The 12492-nt window shown below is 42.6% G+C and overlaps 1 protein-coding gene across 8 annotated transcripts in view; it reads right to left on the bottom strand.

Moving 5' to 3' along the window:
- The window catches only part of LOC105286444 (probable nuclear hormone receptor HR3), a 76773-nt gene that overhangs the window by 17801 nt on the left and 46480 nt on the right, over nt 1–12492 (bottom strand). For 7 of the 8 annotated variants that reach the window (XR_003406374.1, XR_003406375.1, XM_026968539.1 and 4 more), the window contains one exon: nt 3395–3622. Coding sequence is in view for 6 of the 8 variants with exons in the window: in XM_026968539.1 (XP_026824340.1) it covers nt 3395–3622 (228 nt within the window). In the remaining 2 variants the exon portion in view is untranslated. Of the gene's footprint in view, nt 1–3394; nt 3623–4246; nt 4507–12492 lie in introns of those variants that run through there. The other variant, XM_026968538.1, reaches the window with a different exon arrangement.

Genomic DNA, 12492 nt, shown 5'->3' with positions numbered 1-12492 from the left:
TGAATTTTAGATGCCTCAATCCCGTAAGAGCGATGCGTGAAAGCAATACGTCATAGACTAACAAATGATTTAATTCATTGTCCAATTAATAAAACTGATTAATTAGTTGTCGTTGATATTTGCGATAATCACTTTTGATGGTTTATTTAAAACGTGCATATGATCTGTTAATAATAAGAATCGAATATTTCACATACACATAATTGATGTAATAGCAGTCTTGATTCTTTGCTAAAGTCAATCTTAAGTACCTTTGTTTCAAGTATTAAAGATATTACTCCACTACTAGAAACAAAACTTTTATTTTGTTCAATTTTGTAATACAAAATTCTATAATAGTTGATTATTAAAAAGAAGTTAAGATCAAGAAATTAAAATTGTAATGGAAGATTTCAATGCTAGGAGCAAGCCGTAAGGATTTTCACAATTAGGTAATATTCTTATCACGCACTTTTAAATGTACAATCGCTTTATTTAAAAATCGATTATCTAATGATACTGCTTTGGCATCGTGAATAAGTTTGACGGGTTAAGTTTGGAATGCACAAACCGCACACCACACTACCGGCGACGACGTTATTTATTCGCAGTCAGATAAAAAAGCCGTGCTTGATAATTGGCCACCAAAAAGCAGGAAGCTGCGGTTGCGTCCGAATATCGCGGCTAAGTATTGTTCGACGTATGTGATAAATTAAATGACAATATATATATATATATATATATATATATATATATAACTCAAAAAGATAAATAATTTTGTAAAATATGTAAATTAAAATTATAATAACTAAAATAAAATTATAATAATTTCTCCACAATAATAAAATGTTATCATCGAGCCAGATTTATTATAATTTTTAATTTTAATTCGAAAATTAATTCAGATCATTAATTTTATGTAAATTGCGGGTTCGAATGTGGTTCGCAATGTTCTCGAGATTTTCCTGACCATTCGACGCTTGATTTAGATTCACGGAAGTAACAATCGCGGAGCTATAAAAAAAATAGCTGGCGCATATAAAATTCATGCCGCATCTCTGCGACTTAGATCGCGTTTATTTGTCATACGGTGTAGAGAAACTCGGCGACGCGAGATCGAATCGAAGATTAACCGGATCGATGGCGCGTATTTTGCTTTAAGACGTATCGAAGAAGAAGAATGAGTAACACCGTTAGAGAGGCTCGCTATCACACGTCGAGAAATAAATTGCCGCTTTTTTTAACGCGCGTCTTTTGGGACACCGTACATATCTTGTGATAATCGCACGACAAGTTGACGACGTTACCGTTGCGTTGCCATACTCGTGTATATTGATAAGAATCCGGTTCATCGTCTTCTCGATGCACGTCCGCGTGCGTATCTGATGCATCCTCGTGCAACGACTCCGATATGTCATTACAACGCAACAAATGACGTCCATTTTATCACGTTGTCAATCAATTTAGGTCGATCATCACAAAAGCTTGAGATGAATTTTACCTGCTATTTAGTAACACAGTCGTTACATGGTTCTGAATTTAATACATATTATAATATTTATATTATAATTATTATATATAATATAAATATAATAATAGAATTTGATATATCTTACATTACATTTACGGCTTTATACATTTTTAATCTGTGTTCAGCATGCGGAAATTGCACTATCACGATTAATGTTGAATCTTCTAAGTAAAATCATCTTAAAATTTATGCTCGGTTTATTAGTATGAAGAATTGTAAGACAATCTCATGAAATTTCGTAAATTCATTAAAAATTTGTCTCATAAGATACTATAATTTTTATGAAAAATACGATTCTTACGTAATAACAATAACTTATTACGATTAATGTTGAATCTTCTAGGGAAATAGTAAAATCGTCTTAAACTTTACGCTGGTTTGTTTGTAGTATGAAGAATTGTAAGACAATCTCATGAAATTTCGTAAATTCATTAAAAATTTATCTAATAAGATACTATAATTTTTATGAGATATACAACTCTTACGTAGTAACAATAAAATATACGAAAAACTTCGAGGGCGGAAGAATCAATGATATAAGAGTCTAGGAGTGCTCTTTCGGTCAGCGTGTTTCCGTTCGGATAGGGTGGCTTCATCCGTCCACGCACGAGGTATCTTCCGTCGTCTCGATTCGTCTTGACGGCCTTGTCTATTAATATCGCAGTCGCCTTCGAGAATAGGCTTCGGACAGCGTATACAAACGAGGCGGTTTAACGCGCCGAAGACAGTTCGTGGCTCGTACCGATAACGTGCGGTGATGACTCGCCGCGGGGAGGGAAGACGGATTTCTGATAAGGGGTCGTGCACCCCGGCCTGGCACGCGTAGCTTCCCGCTGCAATCCGCGTGTATGTTAGCCACTTTCGCGTCATCCGAATCGCCGGCGTTGCTGCAATTTTTTGCGCGAGAGAGGATTGATCTCGCGCCGCTCGTCGGTACGTTACGCAATATAACTCGCTACTAAGAATCAATTATCTTTTGTTGCTTCATTATTAGTACTTAATTCGCTAGAAAAAAGCACACTTGGACTAATTAAAGTGAGTTAAGTTGTATTATATGCTACCTGTAATTGTGTTACATGTACATAATTTAAATTTAATAAAGCAGACTCGATACATCCACGTTACTTTTTCTAACTTTTAAGCATAAATAAATATGTTAATTCTGCATCATAAAAAAACAATCACGTCAGTGTGCATTTTGCGAATTTTATATTTTTTCCCCCCCGTTGTTACTGGTTTATGCTGCGTTAATATTTGCGTCGAGTAAATATCGGGCATCGATGTTGCTCGCGCATGTCGCAATATCGCATCCGCGAGCGATAGTTCTCCGAACAAAGAAGCTTTTTAAAGAGCCCGTGTGTGACGCTGCGCTGCGTTTCCGCGCTGGTCTCGTAGAGCCGTACTGCGGGGAGCTTGTTTGGATTGCACCGTGATTAACTGAATAATGTGTATCGCGTATACGATGCAACATATACAGTTTCAGATCATTCTTCAAGTTACCCGGCTATTGGAGTATAGTGATACGATTATCTTCTCGCGTATTCATTGATTTTCACGCGAAGGGAGAGACGTTTATCAGCTTGCCGCGTATGGCCGACGAAACGAAAAGATGTCACTACACATCTCAGAACATAAAAATAATTTTATATAAAATAAATAAAAATAATTATATAAAATAATTAAAAATAATTTTATATGATATATGACGTTCTCGTTAACTCAATAATTAAATAACGTTAAGAGCGAGAAGTGGTGTATTTGTTTTTATTTTGGGGACAGGGTAAATGCATCTTTTCACTTAGATGATTCACACAGCGCGATAAAATCGTCGTTCGCCTTTCTAAGAGAGGGTGACGAAAGGTCGGAACAGTCGAAAGCACTCACCATCTCTTGACATGCCGAGGCGTAGGCACTTTTGCAACCGACAGTACTGGCACCGGTTTCTGTTTACACGGTCGACCACGCAATTCTTGTTTCGCGGACATTGATAGTTGACGACCGACGACTGCGACCGCCTGAAGAAGCCCTTGCAGCCCTCGCAGGTGATCACGCCGTAATGCACGCCACTGCTCTTGTCCCCGCACACCTTGCACGGGATTATCTCGATCTGGGCTGCAACCATAAAAGAAACGAACATCTCAATTATGCGCTCTCGCCAGCAGGACGTCTTGCGAAAGCAAGCTCTCCTCTCTCGTTTTATAGCCTACCGCGATCTCTTCTTTTTACTCTGAGTAATTTCATCAAGCCACGAGATTTGTTCGCGTACATGCAATGTTTTATTAACGGAGGACTCATATTTGCGCGCGATTCTCCTCTTGGCCCTCTTCTCGCCCCGATATGTATCGAATCACTTTACTCTCTAGAATGTCTCCAAATCGTTAAATTGATACGAGACTTAATACCTTATTAATTAACAACTTAATATTTCATTTAATATCAATCGAAATATATCTCTCTTTAAAAGTATGTCGTGAGAAGTGTCTATATATATTCCTGTAAGGTGATAAAAAATTCTTGGATAACGTGACGATATTCTCTGCATTATACACGTAGTCGGAAATATCCAAACTGACACAATTTCGATAAGTTTAATATTCTATGCCGCACGCAAAGAATTATCGTGTCAGGTGTCGTGTTCCTTAACGCCACGGTGGATTACAAGTTATCGATAAATTACAAGTTGCGCTATTAGTTCGATGACGTTTTCCCCGCATCTTGTTTCTTCGGTGATTCTACCTCGTATCGAATTCGCCTGCAGTCTACGATCGTCAGCGATCGCGCTACCGGCGCCGACAGGCGTCTCTCTCGCCGATCTCTCTCTCGATCTCGATCCTTCCGTCGGTTGAGGACTCGTGCTGTCCGCACCCCACATAGGCCCGCCAAATCCTGACAGACTTCCCTCCATTTACGGATCCTTCTTGCTGGTTTCATTTAAGGTCTATCGTGAGGACAACACCGGCTTGATCCTGGAGATCCGCACGCGCGATCGAGATTGATCGTCCGTCGAACGAACGAAAAGTCTTTAATCGTTTTCTTAAATTCACATGACTGTGTAACGAGGGAAGAAATATGTGCAGTCAGTGCTGGAGCGAAGTCGTCGAATCGCTTTCTGATTAAACGTAATTGAGTCCCTGAGAAATTAATTAAGTTGGATCTCTGAGAGATGAGTTTATTATAAGAAAGATATTATCTTAATATTGATTTGCATCATTATATTAAATTGTTTTTCCAGAAATTTTCAAAATCGAAAAATTAATAAAGATATTACAATGTATCGGAGAATAAAGAAAATAGAATATTGTCTCTCTCAATTGTTTGCTCTTTACAAAAGGTAAGTTTCTGGATAAAATTAAGCTTGAAAAGTCATATCTGTTATCGGATGGAGTTTGATCCAATATTTCATTCGCTTATCGGTAATAATTAAGATAATGGCATTCAGACAGACACTGCGGTATCGTAATCTAGTTCGATTTCTGGAAGATACTGGTATAAACTGCACGATTCGATAAACACATCTGTATCACAATCGAATCCATCGTCTGGAATGTTTTTTCTTAGATCTGATTGATAAATTAGAAATTGTTATGTTTATCGAGCTTTATTTTTGCTCTATCAAATAATGAATTTATAGATCTTATGTATGTCTCTATCTTAGTCATATATGCGTATATATTATTACTTATATATTTCGAAAATATAAGTTAAAAAATAATTATAAAACTCGAGTGATAAAAATTGCTGTATAATTCAGTTGGAACAACATAAAGGAGCAAGAGGAATTTGCAAAAATGCAAAGAGCATTGCATCCACGCAGAAGACGAAATATTTCCTTTATCTTCTTCCTGAATAAAATAAGACGAATATATCGCAGGGAGTTAAGTTTCTTTTGGGGAATACATCTCTCCGTACATTACACCTCGTACATTATACATCGTTCTCGGGAAATACAGGGATCTAAAAATTGCGTGCTCCTCAAGGGAATAACTTACTTTTTAGAAAATTTGCTACTATGTAATCTCATCATGCTTTTTGTAAAATTTCTAAGTCATAAGATTCTTGAATTCTTTAAATTCGATCTTAAAAAAAGTTTAATCGTTAGAAATTCCGAATATTCTTGGATCCATGAATCTTTAACTTTTAATTCTCTATGCATCTCTCTGAAGAAATTCTATGATTACCGTAGATTCTCTTAATTATGTGATAAGATTATTAATTATACACATTTTCACTCATACATTCGACATTGACAAGACATAATAAAGCCACATCAATCGCAAAAAAAAGAAAGATCGAATTTTGCATTTTTTACACTAAGCTACAAGATTATTCTTCAACTTCCCCAGAAATTGAATAGTCAATTCGAGGTTGAAAAGTTGTCGGGAAATCGGAGATCTGGTCCGCGATGGAGAGCCGCAGCGACAGAAAAAGCTTGATGCAAAGCGGTGTGGTGCAGCGAAAGGGGTACGAGCGGGGGACGGGGAACGGACAAAGAGAGGCAGACCGAGAAAGAGAGACGTGACGATGCGCGCGTACGCGTGTGCGTGCACGGAAGCGAGGATTCTGTGCACGGCCGGCCCGTCTGGATATATCGCCCGAGCGCGCCTCTCCCGTCCGGCAACTCTAGCGCCACGAGCAGAGCGTCGAGGCGCTTGCACCATACGTACGCGGCCGAACATTACATAACCGAGAACGATGAACCCAGAGTACAGTCACCCAGCACGCTCGCATCTTCGACGTGCGTCATGCGAAGAGCGCAGCGGCAACGGCGGACAACCGCCTATACCCGGAACTCCCGAAATCGAAACGAACTCGCGAACCTCCCGCACACCCAGAGTACATCGGTGGATATCTTATGCAATTTTCAGGTGTAGATATTCGCGGAGAGGATGCAACGGCACCACAAAATCGCCGAATAATGGAATGAACGTGTGAATAAAATGAGATTCGATGCTTATTGTGCTTAGCAAAACGGAGCACGTCTGCTGAATTAAAGCACTAATTAGAAAGCTTTAGGAAAATCTCGACGCAGCGTACTTTCCGTTTACAAAAGCGGAGACTTCTTTTGCCGAATGCTTCGTTGTATCTCGTGAATGATCCAAGCCGATTCGCACAAATGGCGCTCATTATTTTTTATCAATAATGGGGGAGACGGTTACGCAATATGGAACAAAGATTTGCCTCGCTTCTAGGCATTTAAATTCTTCTTTCTTACACACATTACGACATCACTGAATCACTTTACCAGGTAATTGTCATGATAAAAGGGGGAGACGTAATTTCGAGCAAAGCTGATAAGATATCGCGTTCCATTGTTACGAAGTTGCTGTATTTATTTGTCACACCAGACAGACGAGTCGATAGAAGAATCGTTGCCTGTCGCCAGTCTCTACTTTCACCATTTTAATTTTCTGGACCACCACTCAACTGCTCCGCTTGCTATAATAAGCTTCACGAAACCGAGTTTACGAGGAGTCGTAGTAGCGTCTCGCGCCAAGCATATAATAAATAAATCCATCCTGTAAGCTATACATAGCTTCCGCGGAAACTGTTGCAGTGCAACTTCACGTAAGCGAAGAGATATTTCGGCAAATATCATGCTCCGATAATTTCAAGATTAATGGATGGCGTGCTTGTTTGACAGATCGTTCCATGTACATCTCTCTTCCATATTTAACGCGCTAGTCGAGATGTCTGTTCGAAAGCTCGTGAGCTCTTTATAACAAGAAATATCCCTTTATCTCAAAACCTGCACCACAACATGGATTATCTCGAAACTCAACTCCGAATCACTATCGTCATGCGAGGAGCACTTCGGCACCTTTCAGAATCGCTTGATACGATCTGCCTGATCGTCCAGCTTGAAGATGAAATTTCTGGAAGTTTCTGGAAGATTAAGAATCTACGCTGCGCGTTACTCCGCGCAGATCGACGTGCCAAAAGCTTACACGTGCTACATCGCATGCGTGGCGCTCGTAAACGTTTCCCAACGACGATCCTTTCGTGTCGTAAGGAGAGCGGGATTTTATTCTCCTCGCAGCGTTGCTCCCATCTGGACGGGGGCGACTTTGATCCACCGTGCGGCCGTGCGAATAAACGCGATCGCGGCGCAAGCGCGATTGCAGAAAAGCGTGAGTGTACGCGCGCTCTCCTCACGCGATTTTCCTTCGCCACCTGGAGGAGGCTTTCCAGCCGCGCCGCACGATCGCACTCCGCGCCTTCGCTGCACACGTTTCACACGTACACACAGAAGCAGCATACACCACTCGCGCGATTTTCTCGCGAGGCGATTTTCGCGCGATGCATGGGCGGAAGACGGTGCTCGCGTCAGCGGAGAGCGGCGGAGGGGCGACGAGGGAGTTCTCTCATGGATCGATTCTCGTCGATGAAACGACGGACGTGCGACGGAAGGAACTTCCGTTGCCCGCGCATTCAGAGGAGACGAGGAAATCCCGGAGAGCAGTCACGGAGAAACTGGTGCAATGATGAAGAGGAGACGGAGCAAACGAGGAGGAGGAGGCCGACGGCGGAGGGAAGGAGAGGGAAGCAGGAAAATAATCCGTGTAACACGCGTCGCGCAGTCGGCGTGCAGAGCACTCGCGGTCGCACTCCTCGGATTTCTCCGGTCGATCGAGAATTTCGGGTGGCACCCGGAGCGCGTATGACTGGTGTGTGCGAGGAGAGCGAGCGAGTACACGCGGCGCGTGACTGCGTCCTCTCTTTCCGTCTCACTTGTTTTTTCTCTCTGTCGCGTGGGGAACACCGACCTCTCGGCGCTCGCGCTCACGCGCGCTCGCCTGCAGCCGGAAAAACTTGCGGAAAGTTCACGAGTGGTCGTACGAATATTTTGGGGATGTGACGAGCTGCGAGACGGCGGCAACGTGTCGGAGGAAGGAAGGAGAGTGCGTGTACGTCGCGTCTCACGCATAAAAGAGAGAGAAACGGACAGAAAGAGAAAGAGATCGGAAACTCGTCAATGTGAGAAAAACAGAAAGAGAGAGAGAGAGAGAATGAGTGAGGATCAAAGGAAGGAGAGAAAGAGAGAGAGAGAACACGAGAGCGCGGAAAGAGTAAAAGAGAGATGGAGAGAGGTGTTTTTCGGGGACCGGCGTTAGCGGGCTGGCATCTCACAATATGTCAGAACTCCCCGTACCCCCCTTCATCGCGCAACGATGCGGCGGGTCACTGAACTGTGCGCCTCCGCTGATGATGGCCGAGTGCCTCACCCTTCGCCCCTCTCACCCCTCCGCCCGTGCCGACAGCACCACGCAGCCCCCGCCGCCCCCGCGCATCGCGGAGGCCGACGAGGGCGTCCGAGCGTCGTCGGTGACGACCGATCGTCGTCGGAGGGGCCCGAAAACCACGCCGGCCGGATCACGAGCGCGCAGCGCGCGCTTTCCGATCTCGACTCGTGCGACGCCTTTGCTTTATTAGTGCGCCTCGTTAAGGTCACCGGCGTGCTACCGAAATGCACGCGCGTATCGTGTTTCCTGCAACGCGCGGAAGCGCGGCTCGGCGTAAATCGGGGACCTCGTGGCGGGGCGAGAAGTCGCAGTCTTCGTTTCCTCAAACGGAAATTTCGCAAAAGCGGAGGAGTGATAATAATTCGTTACGAATCTCGGAATCAATTCTTGTAGCTCTTTTTTAATTGTAGTTTAAGTAATGAACGTACTTTTGCTTTCTTTTCACTTGTTTACGCCTTCTCTTTGATGATAATGAAGTATTAAATAACTTTATCCGTTATTGAATTTCAAGTGCACTTTATTGGAATAACTTTAACCGTTTTAATTTCAAGTTTGCTCAACAAAATATTTAATGTTTAAAACTCGAGTGAAAAATTAGGTATATAATGTGTTCATACACAAGTAAACAGTATTCCTTGTCAATAATCCAATAATTTCTTTTTGTCGAGGAAACTTGAGTCCTGTCCGATCAGCTGATTTTCTCTAGCCCCCGCTATCGGTTTTGCATTTCTGTAAATCGACCGTGTTTTGTCGACTTCATTCTTTTCTTTAGTATTACACGCGCACACACGCATTTCGCTACTGACATCATTATCTCACCTCGTTTTTTTCCACCCTTTCCACTTATGTTCGCACTACGTTTACCCTTCCCCTTATTCGGTGTTCCGTCCTTGTGTGCACCCTCTCTCCACTCATTTTTCCCTCATTTTCCAACTCTTTCACTCTCTCTCTCTCTCTCTCCCTCTTTTTCTCTCTGTTCCTTGCTCGAACACGCGGCAGCTTCATCCTCTCCATCTCCCCACGCCGCGCCATTCTTTCCACGCCATTTTACTCCTTCCTTTTCTCTTCATTCCCTCACCGCCGTCCACCCTCCCTTCTCTCGTCGTTCCTCATTGTCCTCGCTCGCCTCTCTTGTCCCCTCCCTTCTTGTATTCGCCGCTCACTCCGAGCGATTTCCTCCACCGTCCTCCCGCCCCCTACCCCTCGCCCTCGTCGTGTCCCTTTCGCTCCTTCGCTCATTTATTGCATAACCGTGCACGAGGTTGCCAACCTGCGCCGCGTAATACTCTATAAATACGTTTCGCAAATAAATATTCGCGCGACGACGATATGCATGCGCGGCGGCTGCAAGGCGTCGTCGGTCTGCCTTTCCTGCCTCGGAATTCAGCGTGCGAGATCGCGCGATACGGCGCGGATAGGGCAGATAAGCCGGTTTTTGATAACGTGGTGCGCGCCAGTGGCTGCGCATGCTGGTCGTGTTTACGTTGCTGGTTGTTTGGAAGACCGACGAGATATGAGTCCCAGTGATTATCGGCAAATTTGTGCTGTTGGGTGTCCAAGAAATGTCCAAAGCAATTCGACAGCACACTTGATTCGCTTCGTAGATATTTTCGCAGATAGATTCTTCATATGAATTAGGCCCTGGATCGTGGATCGCGATCAATACGCATCCGTATAGATCTTCCAAGAGTGCGAGTCCTTGGTACCACAGCTTTTTAGTATCATAAATTTGGAGTATCATAAAATTTCGGTCATGGATATTTTGAGACCACAGACATTGACAAAGTTACAAATCTGTGATACCATAAATTATTAACAGCGTGATACAGGTTTTTGGTACCATTAAACATTTTTTATGGATTTCTAGGTCTCTTTTTTATAATATATGAGTTCCGATATACATAGTAAGAGAATTGTACAAACAACCTGCTCTTTGCTAAAACAAAGAGAAAAGCTGATACTCTTGCATCGCAATAAGATTAATTATCCAAATAATTAACGCAATTAAACCGTACATGCTGCCGTTCTGGCATACCTAATCGACACGAACGTTGAGTCATACAACTAGCAAAGACACAACTATTTTTCATACTGGGCTACGTAACAATTCAAACGTAATGCAGATACGAGCGAGAGCAAAGGGTTAACGTCGGCTCGCATTCACGCGACGCTCAGGCTGACGTCACTTCTCCGACCGGTCCCCGAGACGACGAACTTTAAAGACAGGCGTTTCCGAGCGGTATAATAAACGTCGAACGCGTAATTCGTGCCAAGTCCGCTCTAATGCTATAACCGCGGTAAAGCGATACGCTCGCGCGTGTCGCGCGTCATCTCAGAAAGCTCTCTCGCGAGGTTCAACGACTCTCAGGCTATTATCCGGCATACGTACGAGCGACGCGCATTGTTTGGCGAACGATCGTAGGCGATACGCCGAGATTTCGACGAGACGCGAATCGTGACGACTAGACGGCTACCCTTGTTAACCCATTTCAGCAGCGAAATACACAAGTGGAGGGGAAAGGAGAAATCTCAAATGGCGTTGTAAGGCATTGTCACATGCCGAAACGTGATCTTGGCTTCTCTTATGGAAAGCAGAATTATGAATCACTACGGATTTTCGGTGGATAATAAGCCACGTAATTTGCATGCATCATTTGCACATGCGATTTGCATACGTTACATCAGAATACATAATAATACGTAATAGTATTCTGCAACTGTTTAATTCAAGAAGATCAATTCGAAATCGTTTTGAATATGCGCTGTAAAAACGGACTAATTGATGACACGAATATCTTTTCTTTTCCTGCATAAAGATATTTCATAAATAAAGAAAAATGTGGAAGTGTTCCGAATTTAAACGTGTAGATTTTTATCTCGGTCGCAAATCAAATACAACAAATTCTCTTCTGTTCAATTATTTCTTCTTGAGCTAAATATGACAGTTTAAAGATTCAATTTACGTGTTAATATTATCTAATATCTGCTGACAGTTCGCAGACTATTAATAAGATACGTTTGATGAGAAAATCGATGAAGATTTAAATGCGATGGAAATACAAGCTGTAAGCCGATAATGCCTGAGTTGTATGTTTCATTGTATCAAATTGACATATATCCCTCGAGAATCTCATGATGTATAAATAACTATATATTTTCCCTGTCGCGTGCGCGCTATGACTTACCTTCGTACCGATTACTTTGCGCTCTGACCTACATTCGGGTCGAGATTCACGCTGCACTCGCTGCGGCCATGCACTCACTTCATGAATGCACTCTAGGAACTGGATATCGCACTACGGCGCGAGAAGAAATAGGAACGGCACTCGAATTTTAAGATTAAGCCATGAAAGCGTGCGTTTGTGCATATAAATGGCATATTAACTTCCACTGCCAAAACTGAAGTACCGTGCAACATTTCGATGGCATTAATAATGCAACGAATTCAATTGGACCTTGCACCATAGACAGACCACCGGAAAAAATTCATTTTCATAAAGAAAGAGTTCTCACAAAAAGAATGAATCTTTATTTTAGAATTAGAACAGCATCTCATTATAGCTTAGACAGTGCTGCTGAAGCCGAGACTTCGAGACTTGTTAATTATAGTAGCACCTTCTCAATGTATATTTAAATAATGTTTGATTGGTTTGGCAGGTGTTTTATAATTAATGGATAATAATGGGAAATAATGGAGTCGTTTATGATAATGAATGAATTATTGGGTAGTTACATTTATAT

Source organism: Ooceraea biroi, chromosome 3 (assembly GCF_003672135.1).
Source record: "Ooceraea biroi isolate clonal line C1 chromosome 3, Obir_v5.4, whole genome shotgun sequence".
Taxonomy (NCBI): Eukaryota; Metazoa; Arthropoda; class Insecta; order Hymenoptera; family Formicidae; genus Ooceraea; species Ooceraea biroi.
The sequence above is the reverse complement of the archived record's forward strand: the minus strand, read 5'-3'. Positions and strand labels throughout refer to the sequence as shown.